The 23,785-nt window shown below is 40.3% G+C and overlaps 6 protein-coding genes across 7 annotated transcripts; 3 read left to right on the top strand and 3 right to left on the bottom strand.

Moving 5' to 3' along the window:
- Positions 1–14,662: 14,662 nt before the first annotated feature.
- Positions 14,663–15,205, bottom strand: LOC115761005. Its single transcript, XM_030702616.1, has 2 exons — positions 15,064–15,205; positions 14,663–14,982 (listed from the first exon to the last, which is right to left on the bottom strand). The coding sequence occupies exons 1-2, from the start codon at positions 15,128–15,130 to the stop codon at positions 14,825–14,827; spliced, it is 225 nt and encodes a 74-aa protein (XP_030558476.1). The 5' UTR covers positions 15,131–15,205; the 3' UTR covers positions 14,663–14,824.
- A 937-nt stretch (positions 15,206–16,142) lies between these two features.
- LOC115761032 (immune-induced peptide 23-like) lies at positions 16,143–17,467 on the bottom strand. 2 transcript variants are annotated; one of them, XM_030702646.1, is made up of 2 exons: positions 17,338–17,467; positions 16,143–16,487 (listed from the first exon to the last, which is right to left on the bottom strand). In XM_030702646.1, exons 1-2 carry the CDS (start codon positions 17,396–17,398, stop codon positions 16,222–16,224), a joined length of 327 nt encoding a protein of 108 aa, XP_030558506.1. In that variant the 5' UTR covers positions 17,399–17,467; the 3' UTR covers positions 16,143–16,221. The 2 variants fall into 2 exon arrangements, with proteins under 2 accessions (XP_030558506.1, XP_030558505.1); XM_030702645.1 differs by lacking the exon at positions 16,143–16,487 and adding an exon at positions 16,811–17,281 and having other exon boundaries at positions 17,338–17,460.
- Positions 17,468–18,594: 1,127 nt separating this feature from the next.
- On the top strand, positions 18,595–18,951 carry LOC115760816 (immune-induced peptide 2). Its single transcript, XM_030702333.1, has 2 exons — positions 18,595–18,697; positions 18,790–18,951. The coding sequence occupies exons 1-2, from the start codon at positions 18,640–18,642 to the stop codon at positions 18,867–18,869; spliced, it is 138 nt and encodes a 45-aa protein (XP_030558193.1). The 5' UTR covers positions 18,595–18,639; the 3' UTR covers positions 18,870–18,951.
- Positions 18,952–20,827: 1,876 nt separating this feature from the next.
- LOC115760874 (immune-induced peptide 3-like) lies at positions 20,828–21,204 on the top strand. The gene is made up of 2 exons (XM_030702435.1): positions 20,828–20,939; positions 21,004–21,204. The coding sequence occupies exons 1-2, from the start codon at positions 20,888–20,890 to the stop codon at positions 21,069–21,071; spliced, it is 120 nt and encodes a 39-aa protein (XP_030558295.1). The 5' UTR covers positions 20,828–20,887; the 3' UTR covers positions 21,072–21,204.
- A 1,173-nt stretch (positions 21,205–22,377) lies between these two features.
- On the top strand, positions 22,378–22,764 carry LOC115760812. The gene is made up of 2 exons (XM_030702329.1): positions 22,378–22,478; positions 22,540–22,764. The coding sequence occupies exons 1-2, from the start codon at positions 22,421–22,423 to the stop codon at positions 22,719–22,721; spliced, it is 240 nt and encodes a 79-aa protein (XP_030558189.1). The 5' UTR covers positions 22,378–22,420; the 3' UTR covers positions 22,722–22,764.
- A 79-nt stretch (positions 22,765–22,843) lies between these two features.
- On the bottom strand, positions 22,844–23,132 carry LOC115760814 (immune-induced peptide 3-like). The gene is made up of 2 exons (XM_030702331.1): positions 23,032–23,132; positions 22,844–22,964 (listed from the first exon to the last, which is right to left on the bottom strand). Exons 1-2 carry the CDS (start codon positions 23,081–23,083, stop codon positions 22,897–22,899), a joined length of 120 nt encoding a protein of 39 aa, XP_030558191.1. The 5' UTR covers positions 23,084–23,132; the 3' UTR covers positions 22,844–22,896.
- Between the last annotated feature and the right edge of the window lie 653 nt (positions 23,133–23,785).

Raw genomic sequence — 23,785 nt, 5'->3', positions numbered from 1 at the left:
GACAGCATGCAGTCGTTGTTGTTGTTGTTTTTTTTTGGCGGCAGCGTTGGGGGAGAGTGAGAGTGGTGAGTGGTTGGGTGAGCGTGTGGTGGGGAGCAAGGTGCGAACGAGGATTTTCGTTGCCTGCTGGCTTGCTCGCGCAGCGACCCTTGCACTCGCGTGCGACAGAGACCGAGCGTGAGTGAGTGAGTGAGAGCGTGCGGCCCGCAAAGTGAGCAGCGATTTTTAGGTAGTAATAATCCACAAAAGAAACGCCGACGACGACGATGACGACGACGTTGCTGCTGCTGCACACAGGAAATGTAAATCCAAAAATTTTCGTTGTAGGCAGAGCTTTCCTTTTCACGTCGTAGCTGTTCTTGTTGTTGTTGTAGCCAATCTCAAGAATTATTTGCCATTTATGTAAGCGCAAGAGCGAGAAGAGTAGAGATTGCGCACACTCTTTTATTTTTTGCTGTTATTACTTTTTTTTTTTATTTGACAAATATGCTGCTGGCAAATTTTTTTGTTTTTTTTTTCACTGCATGAACTTTTTTATGAGGTTAGTTGTTTTCTTTTTTTTTTCTTTTTTCTACAAATACAAAAACGGCACTTTGTGTGAGAGCGAGAGCGCGCGACGCGGCGTGTTTGTGTGTGTATGTTGTTTGGAGCGCATACACACACATACACATGCTGAGCTCGAAGTAAAAAATGCACGGGGGAGTTAGTTTTACAACAAAATGACCGACCGAACGACAGACAAACCGACCGACCGTCTCGACGCACGCGCGCAGACGTCACAATTAGTGAGAGCGACTAAGCGACCAGCGACGAACGTTTGTCGGCGTTCTTTTACCGCAATGTTTGTGCGAAACATAAAAAAAAACCTCGCAAATACATACACACACAGCTATACGTGCGCATACATGTATGCGTCGCATTTATAAACACACAAACATTTGCCTTAACGCCAACAACGTCGCTGCGACGCTTCTGCTGCCCAACATTGTTGCTATAACCGAAAAAAAAAATAAAAACTGTCGCTCAGTGCAGTCGTAGAAGCGAGAGCGACAGAGAGAGAGAGCGAGAGCGACGCACACATACAGATGCACTGCTCATGCGAGAGAAGACGACGAGCGCGCTGTATAGAAATTTTATTCCGGTATTATACGGCTGCTGTGGTTGTAGTTGTTATTGTTGTTGGTGGCAACATATTGCCACTGCCTTTTTGGCCGTTTTACTACTATTGCGGCGAGTGCTTACTACTTTTTTGTTCGCTTCAGTATTGCTGTATGGTAGTATACATATGTTTGTGCGTTTGTGTAGCATTGCTTGTATGTCAGCGACTGCTGATGATGATGATTACGCTGCTCTTTTCACACATACACATATATATATATATATATACACACGCACGCACGCATAACAGTCAAGCCCAAGTGGGTAATTTGTTTTATGAGTAGCGGCGGCAAATAGCACTTGTGTATTATTGTTGTTGTTGCTGCTGTTTCTTGTGAATGACAGACAGCCAACGAGTAATAATTTTTAATGCGTTTTTGGCATTTCTACACTGCTGCTGGTTAATTGCTTAAAACACTCATACAAACACACACACATACTCGGCGTAAACGCACAAGACGAGAAACGCACCGCGACGCACACGGACAAGAGGAGGCAAAGACGAACGACAATTTTTTTTCAACACTTCTTTTGTGTTGCTTGAATAATTTATTGCACACACACACACACATACACATATGAGCACTTTATTATTTGCATAAAATATGATTTAATACCTTTGCCTATTTGCTCATGGAAATCTTTTGGTTTAGCACTCAATTTATGCTAAGAATGTTGGATTGTTTTTTTCTTATTATTTTTTGTTATTTCTCATAGAATTTTTCGCCTAGTTTGCGTCGACAGCGTTTCATCCGTACTGTCCGCCACGAAGGAGCAACGCGTACAAAAAGCGCATAAATTGAGCGGCTCTCGGTGGCAACACAGCGGCGCGCAATCTAGGGTTGCCAGACAAACTAATCATGTAAACAAGCCAATATATCAACAAACCATTCGGCTAATTTTAAAATGTATCGAATTAAACTGATTTTCAAAGCACGGCAAATATGAACATGTTGTTCTTAACTCAATTTTCAAGTATATTTAGCTGTTATTTCCATAAAACTGTTTGTAACTCGACAACTCTGCGGCATTTGCACACGCATGCCGCACACTAAAGCATTCCCATGCACATACACGTCGCACTCTCTGAGAGGAATTTCTTTAATGGCGGCGTTTTTGCTGTGCGCTCGCTCTCTGAGCGCTCTCGTTCTCGCTCGCGCTCAACGTCAGTGTTGCTGGCTGCTGCTGACGCCATGTTGCGCAGTGCCGCTCTATGTTTATCTCTTTTCATTTTGTTTACTGTGACGTCGTGTGGTCTCACTTGCCAGCATTGCTGCTGCTCCTTTTTTCGAGTTTCTTATTGCCAACATTAAGTTGGTGTATGGCACAGGCGAAGCCAGACCAACCTGAATCCAATTAGATTAATAGAGTTTATATGAATTTAATGTACATCTGCTTAAAATAAATGAACAGGTGAGCCGGTGACTACGGCAGCGAAAATCATTTTTAATAGATTAAAAAACAAAAAGCATTGAGCTAAGCTGGGATTAATTTGTTTACATGTTGTACATGCAGGGTATTTTGCAGTCTAGATCATAGCAATCACTTCGTTTTGCCTTTGCAAATTGTTTTTGGTTGATGAGAAGAGCGCGCGGCAGCGCTGGCGACGTTCTCGTTGTCAATGTGCGTGCGGATTGATTACTGATTGGCATGTCGTTTGGCTGTTGCCGTTTCAACGACGACACCGGCAGCGCAGTCGACTGCGCAGCGTCGGCTACTTTTTTTTATCATTTCTGTTTTTTCCTTAGCTTTGCTTGCGTTGTTGTTACCTCCGTTGCTTCTTGTTATGGTTGTTGTAGTTGTTGCTGCGCTCGAGCACATAATGACATAATGAGATTTATTAGGCGCAAAATAAAGCCATAATGTTCCGTTTGACCTTTGTGTAACTTTGACTGCCGTAATATTGTTTTCCTTTTTGGCAGGACACGTGCCCAAGCTTATTACATATCGTATGACACATTCTAAAGCTTTTCCCAATTGGACACGAATCAGTCATCATCGTCTGGCAATGTGCTCGCCCTTGTTGTTGTTGTTGTTGTTGTTGTTGCTCCTCATTTGAAATTCGCATTTGAATGTTGCCTTTGCTGCCATTGATGCAAAAAGGCAAATAAACGTTGTCTGTCGCTGCTTTCGTCCTTTTTTTTTTATATTTCTGTTGCCTCTTATGTCCCATTTGTGTGCCGAAAAACTTGTTTGTGCTTCAACCTAATATACTGAGCGGCTCTCCCTTCGCCATTGCCCCCGCTCGCACCGCCCGCCCCGCCCGCCTGCTGCCTTGTAAAGTGCCTTTGCTGGTTGTTTTCTATTGGCATTCGTGCACGCTCTTTCAATTTTATTGCTGTGATTGTGATTCTAGTTGGATTTGACTACGCACACAAACACACACAAACACACACCTACTCACACACATGTGGAGTTGTGTATTTTTGTGTGCTTTTGGGAATTGATATCCTTGTGCGCTTTTCGCTAAAGTTGAAATATTTTTCATTTTATTGCTTGCCATCTCTTTCTCCCCCCCCCCCCCCCCCCCCCCCCCCTCCCTCTCTCCCTCTCGAACAGTCTCACACATCAACCAGCAGCTTGGCAATATTTCAAATCCGGCAAAATGCCTGCTGCCGCTGTCAACTGGCGGCAACACCCGCCCAGCCCCGCACCCCGCACCCCACTCATCATCACACCCGCTCTCTTTATGGCTCAGTGCCCTCAGCATAGGGACCTCAATTTGGCCAAAAAGGACTCCGGCAGCATTGTGCCTGTGTGTGTGTGTGTGTGTGTGTGTGTGTGTGTGTGTGTGTGGGCGTTCAGTTTGAAAACTGTATATAATTCATACTATAAAGCGGCTTTGTTGCCACAAAATGTTGCACATCGTTTTCGATTTGCTGGCCCACAAGTGCGCTACCCCCCCGCTAGCCCGTCCCCTCGTCTGATTATGTAATTATGCGAAATTTGTGCGAATGCTAATGAAGCTATTAATATTTTATGCGCCATTTAAACAGAGCGCAGCGTCAGCCACAAGAGGTCCTTGTAATGGTGTAAAGGAGCACACAGCATGAATAATAAACAAGACAGACCCACACACAGACAAAAACTGGCAAAAGGCGCATAAGCAACAACAACAACAACAGCAACGAGTCATGACAAGTCCAAGTTGCCATTTGCAAATACAACAATTGGACAGACAGACCGACAGTCAGACAGACCGACAGTCAGACAGGCTGACTGACAGTTAGTCAGCCGCAGGACGTTGAGCGTGTGTGAATCCTTGGCTGCCTACTTGGTGGCAAAGCTGTGCCAGCGGGCATAATGTGATTTTGAAGCAAACACGTACAGTGAAAACTCTGCGAACGGACAGCAAGAAAGTGTTTGCTGCTGGCCAAAAAGCTTCGTTAGTCGCAGGAATTAAAAACTTAATTTAAAATTTCAGTTAATTAAACATATTCCCAAATGTTTTTTATATGCATTTGCCTTATACCTGCTGCAAGCGTGTTCCGTTCAAGCGAGCTAATACTGTGCACAGAAAGCAAAGTCACGCACACACACACACGCGCGCACACGCACACAGCGACAGGCAGAGAGCTTTGCATATTTGTGCTTTGGCTTGTCGACTGTGTCTGTGTTTGTGTCGCCCGCTGCAAGCGTATAAATATTTATGCCAACATATTCTAGTCGCATGACTATCCAAACAACACGCGCAGCAGCCGCCGCACACACACACACACACACACACACGCACACACACACGCACACAAAGAGCCACCTGCCACACGATTGGGCTGTCCACCTAATGCTAATAGAAATGGAATTGCCAGCTGACATAGCTATGCACACACGAACACCCACACACACACACACACACACACACACCCACACACACACACACACAGAGACTCATGCCCGAGCGAACAAATGAAAAGCATTTTCAAGTTGTCAGCTTCCAAGGGCCAAAACCGAATTTTGTACATTTTGTTGCAAAATATGATTTCATTGTGCTTAAATTGAATTACATTTTTTTTATATTATATTTTGTTGTTGTTGTTCTTCTTCTTCTTATTTTTGGAGTGTTGTTGCCTGCCTGTCGCACGTTCTGACGTTTTGCGGCGCTCTCGCTTTGGCGCACAACCGTTAAAGTCGCAGCTGCGTTGCTTGACGCTCTCGCTCGCACTCGCACGCTTTGTGCTGTGTTTTTTTTGCCTTTGGTAGCGGAAGCGGATATTTTCAACGCGCCATTGTTATTTTTTGAGTGCGGGAAATTGCTGGGCGCCTCGGTCTCATCTCTTGCCTGGCGCTCGGCGCCCTTTTTGCAGGCGCTTCAAGTTTTGAGTGAGAGAGAGAGAGAGTGGGCGAGAGCGTTGAGTGGGAGAGACAGACAGCGAGCGCACATGTACGTGTGTGTGTGTGTGTCTCATCCGCTTCATGCTTATCATTGTATTCATCCTCGCTCTTGACGTCGCAGTCGCTGCTCTGCTGCTGGCGCTGCTGCTGCTGCTGCTGCCTTGTCGACAGCTTTGTTTGTGTTGTAAATATAATTTTACGACTCTGCCTGCTCCGCTGCTTGGCTGACAGTCAGTTTGTCGGCCAGTTGGTTGTTCTGTCTATCTGACGCTTCGCTCCTTTGCAAGTCCTTTGGCACAAACACACACACACACGCACAGTCAACTTGGCAGTGGCGCTGTCGCTTTTTGTCTGCCGCCCTTTTTCTCCCCCACTTAACATTTTATTAAGCGAAAATGCTTGTGCCGTAAAATGTGCGCTTACATGTTCGCCCGCACGCCTCGCTTCCCGCGCCCGCCACACTCCAGCACAACAGTTACAGTCATCTGCAGGCCCAACCCTAAGGGGGCCGCTTTTGGGCGCTGCGTGTGCTCGCAAGGGTGCGTCAGGAATGTGCCGCAGGGAGGGGGCGTAGTGCGAGGGGGGGGGGGGGGGGGCACAAAGGCAAGGCAACGGAGTCATCGTCATTTTCATTTCCTGTGGTCGTATTTATGCTTTTATTTGAATTGATTTTATTTCGTTGCGTTTTATCTGCCCAGCTGCTGGATGAGGATATGGCGTGAGCTTGTTATGACTATAAATGTGTGTCCCTGTGTGCGAGTGTGTGTGTGTGTGTGTGTGTGTGTTTATGGCTGTGTGGCTGTGCGTTATGCTGCTGTCTGGCATGTAGTTAATACGTTGATTTCATTTTTATGATCCCTTTTGCCTTGCCACTTTAATGTTAATTTTATTATGATGTTCGCCGCCTTTTTTTCTTCTTCTTCTTGCTTTTGTTTCTTTTTTCATCAGACGAAGGGTCGTTCATTACATAATGAGTTCACTTGTGTCATTGCCCAGTTTGTAATTATACAATAAATTAATTTCATCATTTGTGTGTGGTCACACTTTTTTTTTGTGTATTGTGTATTAAATTACTTTAATTAAGATTGCAATTCAGTTAGTTGAAATATCAAACATTAGAGCGAGACAGCCAGACTAACAGTTGTTCCAGGGTTGCCACATTATTGAACTCTCGAAAAGGTTTTATAGAAACGAAGTAAAATGGCTTGTAAAATATAAAATAAATATTTGTTAGCATTTTAAGGACAAATTAAATACGTAGATCATACATAAATACCTAATATATGCATGTAAATGTTTACCATGAAGTTAAAGCTCATTGCAAATCCATACAACGCAGCTCCCATTTAGCTTGTGCACCAATTTCCAGCTGCTTTTAATTACAAGAACAGTTGACAATGAGAGTAATTAGTCGAAATGCATATACTCTAAAAGTGTTTCTTTGCCATGCGGTTAAAGTCCATTGCAAAGTAACTTAATTTGCTGCCGTATTTGAACTAGATGTTGGAATTGAGATCGAAGTTCTAAGCTATTTCAATTGCAGCACCACTTGACATTGACATTAATTAGTGACAGCTGGACAAGGAGGCTTCAGCTGTTGGCACTGGGCGCTGGATACAGATTCCTGTTGCTGGTACAGGTTCGAGTTAATTGCTGGCTGTGTCTTGGTGCTGGTCTCCACTCAGCCGTGCGGTAATTTGACGCATTTCACGCTGACAACGGTAGCCGCATGTTGCGAAGACTTAATGGCAGCGCTGTACGCATAAAATCAACAATTACACAGCACAAACCGCACAAAACTGTTGAGCGTTGGCAAACTATGGAACAGAACTTGCCACATCATGTTGCCCCAGACAGGCGGGCGCGCAGAGCAGCGCTAATTCCAGCCGGGCTGGGCTAAGTGAGTGCAACCTACGCAGCAGCCGCAGCAGCAGCCGCAGCAGATGAGGCAACTGCAGACGAGCCACTTAATATACGATACTGGAAACTGGCAGCTTGTGGCAAGTTGTTGGCCTGCACTGATTCTGATTGCTGGCAAATAACTTGGCAACTTGAAAGGCCGCAAAAAGCACAGACAAGCAGCCAACTAGTTAACGTCACTTGAGCTAAAAACTTTTTGCCAGTTTCTGTTTATGTTGCATGCCATTGTTTTATGTGCCCGAGTTGCCTCGAGTTGCACATGCAACTTTTATGTGGCAAACATGTAGCCAGGCTGCAAAACCTACAGCTGTAGCTGGCTGACTAGAGCAAAACATTTGAGTTATAGTAAAGGTAGTTGAGCTTTCAGCAATTAAGTTGAACGGAAAGCTTTAATGTGCTTTGAAAGCTTTTAAATAAATGCTCCGAGTAGACTAAGATATTTAAGAAATAAATAAAAAAGTTGAGATTTCAGATTGTAATCAAATTGTAAGCTTCCATGTGCTTTGAAAGCTCTTTTAACAATGTTATGTTGCAATGACATTAGCTGAAATTTGCCTACGTAGAGCAAAACATTTGAACTGAAAGCTTTCACGTGCTTTAAAAGCTACCTTTTGCTATGCTTTGAAGCAGCTCATCAAAGAATTAATCAAACGAAAGCTCTCAAGTGCTTTTAAAGCTCTTTAAAGAAATGAGAATAGTTGCAGCACAGAAAAAGTTTTAATGGGCGCATTGTTATGCAAAATGTGCGATAAGAAACTAAATAACTGAAAGCAAAGGTTAACTAAAACTTTTCACACGCACACACAGAAAGCGAGAGAGAGAGAGAGACAGAGAGAGACACACCTATATATATACTTTACTGTGGCGTAACAAATCCACTGCAAATTATCTAGCCTGGCATGCTTCGAATCTCCACGCCATTTCGTTGCCTACTTGAAGGCGCTCGGCCGAGACACAAACTTTGGCCACACGGCTCAGAAAGTTTGCGACTGCTGCTGCTGCTGCTACTGCTGCTGCTGGTAAAGTTGATGCGATTATGATTTTCAATTTTCAGCAGTCAGCAGCAAGACAAAAATACACGAACCCGCAACTCGAAAAAAAAAAAATAACAACCACAAGGCGAAAAGCAAAACCAAAAGCTATAGAAATTTGCTGAGCAGGCGGCAGGCGGCAGGGGGTGGTGGGTGGGGGGCGGGGGCGGACAGTGGCCCTGCGGCGGCCAACAATAAATTGAGTTTTGCTAGCTTGGTCAGGCAGCAATGGCAGCTGTTTCACAGCCAAACGGCAGCAGGAGCAACAGCACGAGCAGAAACAAATCCCCAGCACAAAGTTTTACACACACACACACACACACACACACACACTTGTACATGTTCTCATTCAAACAGTGCAAACTGGACAACGGCAGACAGTCAGCCGCAGCAGAGACTGAGTGAGAGTGGGAGGGAGGGAGGGAGGAGGGAGGAGGAAGGGCACATCATGTATTTCATAATTGTCAGTGTGGTGCTGGTGGTGCACAGTGGCTGTTGCCGCTGGGTTTTTCCACTTGAGCTGCGCTCATATAGTTTATTAATCTGTTAGAAATATGGCTTGTCAGTAATCAAGCGCAAAATGGATGATATACACTGGCTATTACAACGGACAGTGCGTCCCAAGACATCGGCGTCCAAATGAACCTGAAACTAACTCGGATCGACACATGCAGCTGCTGAGCTGGAGATTGAGAGACATCGGAGCATGTTCCATGTGACAACGCTGGGGGAAAGCGTTGAAATTATTGAAAATTCAAAACTTAACTTAATTTACAAAAAATGGCTTAAACAGAATATAGATTATGCAAAATAATAAATAAAAGACATTTAGAAGAAGAGTTTCTAAAGTAACATTTTATAAGTTTTAATTAAAATTCTATTTGCATTAAAAAAACGATATTATTCATTCTATAAAATTTTTTTCAAAATTTTATTTAAAAAATTGTTATTTTCTATTTGCAAAATATGGAAATAAATTATATATATATATACATATATATATATGTTTTATAATAAAAACAAGAGTACATTGTTTAAATAATAAGAATAATTTCTAAAAAATTTAGTTCATTAGTATTATCTAAAATTTTATTTGAGATGAGATTTTTTTCATATCATAAACAGAAGACATGTTCTGAAATAAAATAGAGTTCATAAAATTATATTTAAAATGACATAATAAATATTTTTTATAAATAATAATTATCAGACTGTTTTTAAGTTAAAATATTGAATAAGATTTTTATGTAATGGATAAAAACATTCCCGTTTGCAATTAATTTCTACTTTGAAGACATTAATATTCATATATATATTTTATATTATTTTATATTATTTATATTATCTATATTAATATATTTATATTATTTAATTATTATTATTATATATTTTATATATATATATTTATATTCATGCCTATAGCTAGCTAACATAATAGTTTTTCCTCCTTTTCAGATCGCATCCACTGTATCAAATAATATTTCGTAATATCTGCAAAGTTATCATCAAAGCTGATTTGTTCGCACATTCGTCTCCAAACGTTCGGCGACAACTGCGAAAACATTTTGTTCACATATTTGATTTGATTTATACAAAAGTTGCACGATTCTTTTTTCTTTGTTCTGCTGTTGTCCCTGCGGGGCGTAACATAGAGCTATTGAAATGTGTACTATAAAAAACACACAAACACACACACACACTCACACACACATACACACACACACACACACAGGCTGACAGAGGAGCTGCAGATTCCATGGGGCCCGCCCAGTTTTGGCGCGTTTATTTTTCATTCCTGTTCAAATTATATTGTTGACCATCAACAACGTTGGCCTCCGTGTGCACGTTTCCTCAACCCACACACACACGCCCCTCCCCCTTCCCCCCTCCCCCTGTTCCCCTATTGCCCTTTCCGGCATCAACCTTCAGCATGGGTTTTTGTTTCGCATTGCCTCGTTGATTTTTGCACAGTTTTGTTTGACTGACAGCGACACCAACGAGTATATATATCTATATGTATATTCAGGCGGATCTTCCCTATCTCCCCCTCTCTCCACTCTCTCCTCCTCTCTCCCTCTGTGTGCTGTTCGCTGGCAAGCGACCCTTTTTGTTATTTGGCCGCCGTGTGCCCCGCGGCGGCATCAACATTAACGCGCTTCGTTGCTGCTCGCCCCATAATCCTTTCAATTTTTAAATCATTTTTTATTTCTGCCTTTTGGCTGCAACCCGAACCCTTGCCAGCAGTCCCCCGCCCCTGCCCTGCCCTGCCTTGCCCTGCCTTGCCCTGCCTTGCCTTGCCTTGATGCCTTTTGTGAAGTCGTGCGACCCTCGCCGCAAATATTTATAAATGAAACGTGTGCATTTCGTGCTTATTTGATTGATGTGCACTGTCCAGTCCAGTCGAGAGTACCGGCAGCTCGCCCCATTCGACACATCCAAATTCTGTGCAGTTATCTCTAACGACAATGACATGTTTATCCCCAAAGGCCAGGCGGCATTCAAAAGCCAGCCATTTACACCTTTAAAGCTCTCTCTTGTTCGCAATTTCATCAATTACTGCATTTAATCAACTCGTTAAGCCGCAACTCCGACACCTGCAGACACCTGCAGCTGACCAAGAACAACATCAACAGCAGCAGCAGCAGCAGCAGCAGTGTGGCTGGGGCAGGCACAGACGCTCTGGTAATTACGAAAATGAAATCAGTCCCAAGGTAAGTTTCATGCTGAGCACATTCAATGATTGTAGTGGAGGGGGCCGGGAAGCGGGGGACAGAGAAGAGGAGTTTATGGAACTGAGTTTCTCTCCTCTGTCCCATCTTGCAGCTGCTTTGCAAGTAAAGAACTTCGCTCCCACTGAACTTAATTGAATATGAGGACAATAATGAAATGCAAAGAACTGAAATATCTAGGCAAAGAGCTTTGACAGCTCACGGTAGCCAGTTCAGCTATATTCATGGTCTACACTCAATTTAGCTAAAAGCTCAGTGAATTATTTTAAAGTAATTTGTTAAAAGCAACCTCGGCCATTATTTGCCACTTAAAGAAGCTTTGAAAGCACATTAAAGCTTTCAGATCGGTTAAAGTTAAAAGCTCATTTTAAAATAAAAGCTCAATATATACTACTCTATAGAAGTTGTTTAAAACTAACCCCTGGAAATATCTTTTGCTTAACGAAGCTTTGAAAGCTCACGAAAGCACAGCACACAATATAAGTATTCCCCTAAAAGTTCGATGCTTCCACTCCATGAAAGCATTTGAATTATACAAATTGTCTAATTTACGTATATATATTAATTTAAGTATTCAAAATGTCTACTTTTTTAATATACAAATTTCATTATTCTCTGCTAGCGTAAATATGAATAACATTAATTATGATAATTCAAATAATATAAGCGTGCATTATTAATACATTCGCTTATTGTGAGCTCTATTCAGAAAATGCATTCATGCCAAAATTATCTGACTGTATGAAAGGCAAATCCGCCGTAAATATGCCTTTAATAAATATATTGATTCATAAATAATATCAAAATAAAATGCGAAAATTATCATTTTGATAAATCAGACAATAAATAAGCGAAATTAAACAGTGCGACAAATTGCTCCAAAAAGTATGCAACAAAATAATTACAAGTGCACAATGTAAATGCCGGAGGCAAAAATAATTTTATACTCACAATTTAAATAAAAACATTTTTTATCTTTATTTGTCATTTTTTGTATTCATATTTCAAGGCTTAGAGCGTAAATCATGCCATTATAAATATTTATGTAGCTTTAAAATGCAACTTTGAGCTTTAAAATTTACGAATTGTTGCCATGAAATGAAAAATAATATCATTTATGTAATATTAAAGTGCAGCAGAATTTCAACAGCTTAAACATTTCCTTAAACTTCAATAAACATTTCCTGACAGTAGCGCATAAAATGCTCTCAATTATTCATTAATTTATATCATACGCTCGGCTGGCATTCTCGCATCCTGGTCGTTGCGCAACAGAAAATGCCACTTAAATGCACAACAACAACAACGTCAACAACAACAACCACTCTGTTGAAAGGGGTTGAAATTCATTTAGAGGGGGGAGAGAATAAAATAATAAAAACGTTAAATAAATTGCGGGTCACTTTCACTGGCAGCCAGACAAAGCGAATGGAAAAAGAGAGCCAAGAGCCGAAATAATATGATTCAAATGACAGCAATAAAGCAGATGTTAAAAATAGTATATATACATATATATATACTTACATTCCGCAAGGCTCGCACTTTGCGTCCGTGCAACGTTGCGTATGCGCAATGTCTGAAAAAAAATAGACTGTAATTAATTATGAACGCGTTTACGCTTAACATTGAAGCTGTGCGCTCGAGTGCTCTTCAAAAATCCAATAAATCATTTCGGCCACGCCTGCAGCGCCCCAACGCCCACCCCTGGCCCCTTGACTCGTACATTTCAAATTAATAAAGTTTCAGCTGGATGCCCAACAAAAGCAAAGCTATGGGCTATAGGTACAATGTCAAGTGTAAATCGGACCGAAAGTTAAAGCTGATAGCAACAGCTAACGGTTAAGTGCTTGCCCTCTGTGGGCGTGGCCGATTGAGCACTGCTCCTTTCAATTCCCCTACTTGGGGGGTGGGGGGAAAGGCCTTCGCATCCTGAAGCGAAAGCAACGCTGAAGCATTTTCCAAGTCAATTTCCGTCGCTGGCAGCAACCAAAGCAGCAGCAGAAAACAATTTAATACCCTGTTAAATAAAAAACGATAAAAGTGTACATGTTAAATAAAACTGCAGCACATTTTTTTCAAGATTTTTTTTTAATTTGGCAAAAAATAAAACTAAAAATCCAAATTAAAATAATTTTAGAAAAATATATTTAAAGGGAAGCTGCCCAGCACGTAGCACTGTTTCTGTCCGCTTATGGGAATGTATTTGCTATGAAAAAGGGAAGAAAATCCTGCGTGGTTTTCGCCGGCTACTGCATACCCTGTTGCTTGTAGGCAGCTCTACCTCCAACTCAGTTCACTTCATAATTAAGCTACCCTCCGCCAGAAAAAAAAAACCAAGAGCTCTGAGCAAAACACTCGACCATAAAAATCGTAGTCGGCTACAACTGTGAGGCAAATAAAAATCAAATTTAAAATAAGAAGAGAGAGAAAAAAAAAAAAATAATAATAATAATAGCGCTAAGAAAGTCGTCGCGGCGCCGAAAAGCAGGCAACACAAAAGACAAACGACCGGAAGTGCGGGTGGGGAAGGGGCTGTGAGGGGGTGTGGCTCTAAATGTCGCAATTTTACGAGTCAATATAAAGGTGCCCGGGGAGTCATTTACAGGCGCACAGCGGTTGGCCCTTCCGTGCTTGGGCAATAAAAACGAAGAACGTGAATGTCGAATCCGGAAAAACACACACGAACAAAAAAGAAAGTGAAGCAAAATAATAAATAAATAAACAGGCTGCTCAAAGGAAATGACTGGTTTTATGGCAGAGGACAGCGACAAAGGCGGCATAAAAATTTGTAGCCAAGAAACACGTGTATTGGCCGGCAGCAAAGAGTTGCGCCACCGAAAACAAGCCGCAGCCACAGCCAAGTCGAAGTCGAAGCCAATTTTTTATGACTCCCTCGAATACTTAAGCCAAGCAGCTCAAAGCTGCCCCATCGCGTGGCAAGCAGCTGGAACTGATTTACGACTAGCTTCACATAAGTTTCAAACATATTTTTGCGCATATTTCTGTGCCCTTGTTGAGGGTATGCCCGTTTGTCCTGAATTGTGTAACGCCTAAAAGGAGATAACTCCGATCGGATAGTGAAATATATATTCCGAATCAACGGTTTGATTTGATATAGTCATGTCCGTCTGTTCGTCTATCCGTCTATCTGTCCGCCCGTCCGCCTATCTGTCTGTCCGTTCGTATACCTGTCCTTCTTTCCGTCCATCTATCCGTACATCCTTCTGCCCATCCGTCCTACTGTCCGTCTGTCCGTTTCTCTGTTTCTATGCGTCTCTTAGTTTTAAGGCTAGCCTCTTGATATTTGGCATAGCTCCGTCTTTCTTTCATATATCATATAGTTGCCATAGGAAAGATCGGTTCAAAAGTAGGTTCTTCTTAAAGTATTATATTTTCAATGATATTTTCATCAAACTCAGCATTTACGAGCTTTACTTGTCTCACATATCTGCACAAGGCTAAAGACTACAAGAGTATTAAATCTTCGGCTTGCATCAGGTCTCCGTAACTCCACGTCATAGACTTATTTGAATATTCTTTATTTGATGAGCTTTTCAAAATTAACTCATTTACTTTTTGATTAGTTCATTAAAATAAATATTAAAACTATTTACAACTACATATTTATAACTACTTCAACATAAGGTTTTTCTTTTAGAATTTCTTAGTCCATTGCCGATTTCTGGTGCTGGTCACCTGAGCCGTGTCTTTGGTGGTGCGTATATCGCAATTGTGGCAATCGCCGTTCCACTTGATGTTGCCGTTGCGCACACGCACGTGTCTGGTCGAGGAGGTGCGCACGCGTATCTGACCTGCAAGCAAAGCAAACATATATACACACATATTAATAATAATATACAAATTCAAAAGGCGTCTTTATTAAGTGGTCTTACCGGCGGGCGCCGCTGCATTCAGGGCCAGAAATGCCAGCAGCAGAATGCACAACGAGAACCACTTCATGCTGAATACTTGAATACTTGAAGACTGCACAAGTTCGCAAAGATCTCGACAGCTTTTATAGCTAGCCAGCAGCTAGCGTATCATTGTAGTAAAAATTAAATCCCCAAGAATATGTTTAAAACGATTCGCGTATCGCAAACAATGCCAAAGGCCAGCTGGGAATGACGCTGGGAAATGCGACGGAAACTGGATTTGGGGCTTGCCCCAACAACAAAGCCCCCCCAGTTAAAGTCAACTCAGGTTTTGTGTTACATCAATTATGGGCAAAATCAATATTATTTGCTTTGCATTACATTTTTGTAATTAATTTATAAATTAATGAGTAAATTGTATGACTGGGAGCTACCCTCTAAACAGTTCTTAGTCAATCAAATATAAGATTTGTTCAATTATTAGCACTGAAAAATTATTTATTATTATTAAGTCTATAGGGTGAGAAAGCAAGTTTCAATTGGAGCATACGATCAAGATTTATGGGTGCCCCACAACAAATCAAACTAAAATACATATATTTATATTAAATATATACTCAATTATGTCCTATAAGAAGTTTTTGACCGACCTTTCGTATAAGAACCTACCTTTCGACCGATCTTTCCTATGCAAGCTCAATCATATAGTAGTCCGAGCTTGATAAGTTTTGCATACATGTAGAGAAGCTACATTTGTACTGATCGTTCCTATGGCAGCTGCATTATATAGTGGTCCGATCCGGCTCCGGTTGCAGCATATGCAAATTTTTAAAACGATGCATATTAATTTACACACATTTATATACATATACATTTATTGACCTGCCAGAGCATCAGTTACTCATACTCCTTTAAAAACAATTTTTACAGGGTATCAGACAAACGAAACTGCTGTCAGCCTGCTCTACGACAGCCTCATAACTACTTCAGCTGTTGCTGTAGCTATTTATATAAGACCTGTTCATTTTGGTCGAGTAGTTGTTTTTAAGCCCCCCTCCCCCTGCCACCCCCAGGCGCACCCTTCACAAAATGCACAACACTTGGTACTTGACTTGACACTCGGCCCAGCACACACATTTATTTCAGTCCATGCAAATACACAGATTTGGAGCAACTGGCTCAGCCCGTAATGTCGCAGCCGGCGCAATCGGCATTGTGCACAAAGGAGCCGCCGGGCACACGGCCGCTGTAGCCCTCGGGCACCACAAAGGGTGCACCACCTCCGCCAGCCTGCGGGCGCACAGCGTTCAAATCGCCGTCCTGCCCATTGATATAGACGGTGCCATGTCCCGGCCGACCCTTGTACACCTTGTCGCCCACAACCAGCGTCTCTGCATCTGGCGGCGAGCAGTCCCGGCAGGCGCCATTGATGACCACATTGCCGGCTGGGCAGGCGGAGAGAGGAAGAGAGAGCGAGAGCGGGAGCGTGTTAAGGAGCTGTGGACACATGGATGCGGGAATGCTTACCCGCCAATGCCAAGACTGCGGCAAACAGAGCACAGATCAGAAATAACTTCATTGCAAATGTGAATTCAATTGGCATCTGTTGCTGCCGCTTGGCCCGAGCAGAGCTTTATATACGTTGCTCGGCTTTTGATAACAATGGGAATTCAGCGGAAAAAGCGCGATGCAAGTGGAAATTCCATGAGCTGTGCCTGTAACCGGTTTACAATGCAAGGTCAACAACAATAAAAATCACAATCTGGCAATACGGGGAACAGGGGAACACTGTAGTTCGTTTATTAGCACACGTTTAGTCCGCCCGCTTCCGCCCGCTCCCAGAGGGGAAGCACCCCTTAGCCGTTTATGTTGCAGCCAACGCAGTCATCGTTGCGCACCAGAACGCCGGGACGTCCACGGGAATCTAGTGTGGTCACACGACCACCTGACCAGCCGCCGCCACCGAAGCCCGGATCCGTTATTATCACCTGACGCTGCCGCTTGTGGCGCGATCCACCCGAGATGTGCTGTGCCCCGTGTGCGCCCTGGCTCAGACTCCAGTCGCCCATGCTCAAATCCTCGTCACTTTCAGATGATGTCTTGTGGCTCTTCGGCTTGGGCTTCGGCGTGGTTGTGCGTCCATGTCCGCCATGCGCGGTGCTCGGTCGACGTGTTGTTGTCGTAGCCGCATCGGGTCTATTGCAATCCACGCATTCGCCCTTGATGGTCACCTTGCCAGCTGAAAAAGTTTGGTTCCTTGTGAGTTGTGGTTTAGAGCTGAAAGATCGGTCTTACCTTTAGCGCTGAGGGCCAGCATGGCCAAGATCAAAAACGTTAGCAGCGTTAAACACCTCATTTCGTTAGCTTCAACCTGAAGCTGTGCTCGCTGGAATGAATCTTTTATACTGGCGACGAGAGGCGTCTGCCAAGAATCGTGCGCGATTGAAACTGAGATTGAGCTGGAGCAATTGATAGATTGCCCTCACCAATGCTGTGTATATTATATTCAGTGTATTTGGTGCATATAGTATACAGTTTTATTGTATGGAATTGCCCAGATTATCAATACCTTGACGGCGTATAAGCTAAGCTGAACTCATAACACGTTTCAACTTTGTACAGAAGATTGCACTGCGAATGCGTAGTATTCATTGGCAAATACATACATATATGCTAATTAGTATATGCTTCTCTGAAAGCCACTTATACGTTTTCCCACTAAGCTTATTGAGAAGTTAGTAAAATTAGTTCTCGACTGGAAAATACCCTGTTGGAGACGATTTCCATAAGCACTTACTTGGAGAGTAAGAAATAAAGGAGGTGGGAAAGAGAGAGGAAGAGAGCGAGAGAGAGAGAGAAAGAGAGGCAGTTAGAATGAGCTGCAAGAGAGAGAAAGAGAGAGAGAGAGAAAGTGAGAGTAAGTCTGCAAAATAAAGAAACTATCTTTCTATAGCCTTTCTATGCGATTTTCATAAATTTAAAGAGGGGTAGAATTGGATAAGCATAGAGGAACAGAGAGACAGGGAATGGGAAAATGGAGGCACAAAGTTAAAGAACTAAAATAAGAGTGAGTTACAGAGACAGTCGGAAGACCTTCACATACTCACATACACACAAACATAGGGTATCTGTAGACCACTACTCTATAAATACTAATCAAAAGACTTCAGCTATTTTCAAGCTCACGAAAAGCGCACAGGAGATTGATTCACAAATTTCAACTAAATAACCCACTTAATTAATTTTAATTTATTACAACAAGAACTTATTCACTTTGTTTTAATTTTATTTTTATCAACATGTCTATTTTGATTTTATTATATTATTTAACATATCTGTTTCCTAATGGGTATAACAAGAACATAAGCCCCAACCCATAGCGGGGAATTTCCCCTGTGCGGCTTATCAAGTGCCGCACACAGAGTGCGTCTGAGTGAATGCATTCAATTTGTTGATAATCCCAATTTGCTTTACGCTGACACTTTGTGAATTTCCCCGTTGTAGGTAACTGGGAGCTCCATATAAGATCGAGGCTGGACGAACAACAGCATCAGTTCAACTCAATCGTTTGTGGAACAATCAACAACCAGCAACAATATGAAATTCTTCTCCGTTGTCACCGTTTTCGTGCTCGGCCTCTTGGCTCTGGCCAGTGGTAAGTGTTCGACGCCCAAAACAGATTACAATTAATACATATATTAACCCCAAATCTCGCTCTCCTCTCTCTCTCTCTCACTCTCTCCTTAGCCGTTCCCCTGTCGCCCGATCCTGGCAATGTGGTCATCAACGGCGACTGCAAATACTGCAATGTCCACGGCGGCAAATAGACGAATCGAACCGAACGAATCCCGTTCAGCTTCCTAGCCTTACCTCAATCCGTTGGCACCATATTTATGTACACACTGCGTTTCAAATCAAACTTAGCATTTAAATAATGATAAAATAAAACAGCCTACAAAAAACCAAATTGAAAAGAAAATGTATATTATATTTACTGTCAGCTTGGCTGAAGGGCTGTCAATATATAAATTGTCAATATTTCAAATTGATTATTGTACACAGCTCTTGACCATTTGAACCTGAGCTGATTTGCAAAAAGCTTGAACTATTGACCCCGCTCTATATTGATGGAATGTAATCAATGTGTAAAAATAAATAATAAAATATATATATACATATATATATGAAAATATGTTTTGCACATGTTGAATAAATAGATCGCATTAAAATCGCAACAACTTAGACGGCATAAGGCGTTGGTGTTCGGTTAGAGAATACCCTGTCTTTATATTTAAAATATAGTAAGGAAATATGAATGAAATATGTTGTGCTCAGCTAGAGAATACCCTACCTTTACACTTCAAGAATATGACAAATACTTGGTAGTTAATATATTGTAATAATAATGCCAAATGTGCAAGATATGCCTTTCAACTGCCTAATATACCCTGTTGTGAAGAGTAAAGGGTATCATTCAGCTATGCAACTGTGTAATACGGCAAACGAAAGGTTGCGCCGGCCTTATAAAGCGTATAAACAATGCTATCAGCATTATTGGCCATCTGTGTGTCATCTATGAGACTATAAAAATTACAATTAGCTTGTTTTGTATAAATATATCATTTCCATATATGCAGTACAGTAATATTGAAAATATTAAGTATACGTCAAACGAAGCCCGATTAGTATAAAACTATAAACATTTTCCTCCCTATCATACTATTGCAATAATTATTTAATTTATATGCAGCTTAAGTACGTCATATCTTTAAATGAAACTGGCTTTTAAAATTATTTATCAGTAATAATTAATATTTATAAAACTGCATTTGCTTTGCATAATTCTTGGGAATTATGTTTGCTTCAACTAGTTCGGAATTCCAAGTAACGTGCCTAATTGTTTTATCAAATGCAGCCCGAAGTCAACAACGATAAGAACAAGAATAACACCAAACAACAACAACATTAAAACACGTTTTAACGATTAGTCGGAAATGTATTAAGAATTAAGTTAATTAGCATATAGCACAGGGGGGCGCCAGGCTTCAGACGGCGCAATTGAAATGGGAATTCGATCGCAAATGCAAACAAATATTACAAATAAAACAAGTTAGAATGTGAAAGAAAAGTTTGATAGACTGTGAGATACCCTGCAGAAGAGCATATGCAGTAATGCAGAAATTTATATCTACAATAATAATTTTATTATTTCGCTCGAGGTCCGAGCTTATTAATTTAGTTTCATATATTGCCAAAACCAGCACTAAATATAAGGAATATTTATATATATATATACTGGAAATATATGTAATATAGATATTTTGAACTTATTTTTGTACTTAATACTGCTGTTAATCTAATAGAGAGAAAACTTAACTTAATACTCTGTTCATGTTGTTCAGGAATATATATATATATATATATATATATGCTCATGGTACGACTATGCCCTCTATCCAATAATTTACACGCCTTTGGCAACTTTTACGATACCACTATTAAACCCAGTTTATAGATACTGCCCTCTCTCTCTCTCTGTCCCGCTCTCACACACAGCTTGTAATTCTGTGTTGTGCATATTCCATATAATAAAAATCCAACTAGATTCGCATTGCCGCAACGCAATTGGGAAATTTTTCAAACTTGACTTGACGCTCGCCTCTGGCACCGGGCAATTCCAATTCCAAGTTCGTATCCCCCAGTCGGTTGATAACGGTCAGACACATTTAGCTCAGAGTCTGGTTGCAGTTTAGCTATAAAAGCATAGCTGGCCAAGTTGTAAGGCATCAGTCTTCTTGAGTCTTCCAAGCAATCAAACAAAACAACACAACAACAATCAGTCAACATGAAATTCCTGTCGCTCGCTTTTCTGCTCGGTCTCCTGGCGCTGGCTAGTGGTAAGTCTGGACTACTCTAGAGCACCAACTAAATAAAAGCTAATTGACTCTACTGCACATTTAGCTAACCCACTGAGTCCTGGCAATGTCATCATCAACGGCGACTGCAAAGTGTGCAATGTGCGTTCCTAGAACGTGAACCCAATCCCTGGAGCAGCCACAGCCACAAAATGCAATAGCCAAATACTCTAGTGTAAAATGTTTTCCATCTAATATGCATTTAATATAAGTACAACAACAACAACACAAAAAAAAAAACACAAAATCACCACAAAATGTTTAATAAATTCTTATAGCTAAATGAAAAACTCTTCTGATTTTTTATTCTCGAGCAATAATTGTTGCCTCAAGATGATTACATAATACATAAACAATATATAAAAGAAAACTATAGAAAATTTATATAAAATCTACATAAATACTAAATACATACTATACATACATATATATATTTATATATATATATATATATATATATATATATATATATACTATATAAAAACTTTATAATCACTTTATACAAACAAATATAAACACTATTTCAGAAACTATATACTAACTATTTAAAACCTATATCAAAAACTATTAAAACTTTGAAATTTGTGAGATATTTTCAAAAATAAATTCACTATTTTAGCTGAATTTTGAAAATATTTTAGTTTCAAGCAATTTGTTGTAAATAAAGAAGGCAATCGCAGATTGTTTTTATACACTTTCAATAATCTATAAAATTCTTTATACTAGAAGCTATAGCTAACAAATTTTTCAAAAGATTTACCTATACACTATATAAATTAAAAACAATTTTTTTGAAGTTCGTTTTTGTTTTATTTAAATAATTTCTTTCACATATTTGTTTTGATTAAACCTATTTAGATACGTATTTTGAATTAATTTGCCGACTATGAAAATATATTTTTATTATATTTTATGCATTATATAATTTAAAAAAACTTTTTTTTTTTGAGTATATAAATATATTAATTATATATATTAATATAGTTCGATATATTTTTAACAAATAAACAAATTTACATTATTTTTGTTAATATTTTAAAATATTTTTAATGTATAAATATTATTTTTGTTTTATATTATTAATTATTATTATTATTATTTATTAATAATAATAATTATTATTATATTATTTTAGATATATTATCTATATATATGTTCTAAGTTCTAAAAATGATGCAACAAATCTTTTAAAATTTTCATTTTAAAATTGAAAATTCTTTTTATTAAAATATTTATATTATTCTCTTTACAAATAGCATGGGAGCTATTTCTGACGTCACTTTTGTTTACTGAACTGATGCGCAGAGATTAGCTTTTGTTCAATTAGCTGGGAAATTCCGAAACACTTGAGTCTCTCTACGATGTGATTGTTGCGCTCAATCTGAACCCGAAACCTGTTCTATATAAAAGTGCATGCTATTGACGTCTGGTATTCAGATTGTTTGGATCAGTGTGCTGTGAATATGAAATCAATTGCATTGCAGTTGCTGCTGTTGGGCTGCCTTTTGGCTGTGGTTTGCGGTAATTGAACTGATTTCTGGAAATTGAATACAGTTGCTCTAATATGTATTCCTTTCGACAGCCACACCGGGCAAAGTAGTTATCAATGGCAAGTGCATAGACTGTAATCGACCGGAAGATGACGATTCGGTGATTATTCCAGGAGACAGAAAAGTCGCGGGTGCAGCTACTCAGGCCTTGGCTTCGGGTGCTGTGGGCTTTGGACTATTGTATTATCTCATAAGTGTTTTTCTGCATAAATAGAACTTATAATTAAATAAAGTCGCTTTGAGTGAAAATATTGAAATTGCTAAGCTTTTATTCCAATAATTAGATGTGCTCGCAAATAACAGCTAATTTTTAGCCAAATAATTAGACATGGTATATACAGTGCATTCATTTGTTTATTTTGATTTATTTATTATAATATTCAAGTTTTTTAGCCGCCGTGCACGTTGCACTTCTTGCAATCCCCATTGATGACCACGTCCGGGTTCAAAGGGTTGGCTGTACATGGAATGCATAATTGGTTAGACTGACAGCTTTGAGGCACACCACAGCTCGTCCTACTTACCACTGGCTAGAGCCAATACGGCTAAGGCGAAAACTACAGATAGCCACTTCATGATGTTATTCAGTTCGAACTGATTGTAAACCACGTTCTGCACTGCGCTTTTATAGTCTGCCCAATGGCGAATATCTCACAGCAGCCGCTCTCTACAAACTGTGAACATTATTGAACTTGATCTGAGAGAGCCATACGAGAGGCTGTAACTAGCATAAACGAATGACTAGTGTGATTAATATATTGTTAAATCCCAAAGCTGATAGCATATATTAAAGCAAACTAAGTCGGAGTTTGGGTCTTCCGATAAATAGGCTTGGAAAAGTGAAGAGACAAAAACTTCGTCTTTTTCCAAAATTTAACAATTGCTTCTTTTTATAAGATTTTAGCCATATTTGGAAAAAAATAATTTCATAAATGGTATATATAAATAATTAACAAAGTTAAAGGCCAACAACAAGTTTGGTTATATATATCTAAGCCTTATAAGCATACGTTTACCCTCTCTCTCTTTCCCTCTCTCCATCTCTCTTTGCCTCTCTCTTACACTGTTTCCCAATGGGAATTACCTACTTAAGCTCTTTTAATTCCAACAACATACATGTTCATTATAAATTACGTAGATTTAAATGTTTTCTAAAATATGTTAAATAGTCTGTACTCATTGAAAATGGTCATAGAAAAGGGGTATACTATTTGTGCTTATAGGTATGGTATAGGCAGAAGAAGGCTCTTCTAGAGCATGTATATTTTATTCTTGCCC

The sequence above is a fragment of the Drosophila novamexicana genome, unplaced genomic scaffold (assembly GCF_003285875.2).
Source record: "Drosophila novamexicana strain 15010-1031.04,08,12 unplaced genomic scaffold, DnovRS2.1 tig00000462-arrow-pilon, whole genome shotgun sequence".
NCBI classification, from domain to species: domain Eukaryota; kingdom Metazoa; phylum Arthropoda; class Insecta; order Diptera; family Drosophilidae; genus Drosophila; species Drosophila novamexicana.
This window is presented reverse-complemented; position numbering and strand designations above follow the sequence as displayed.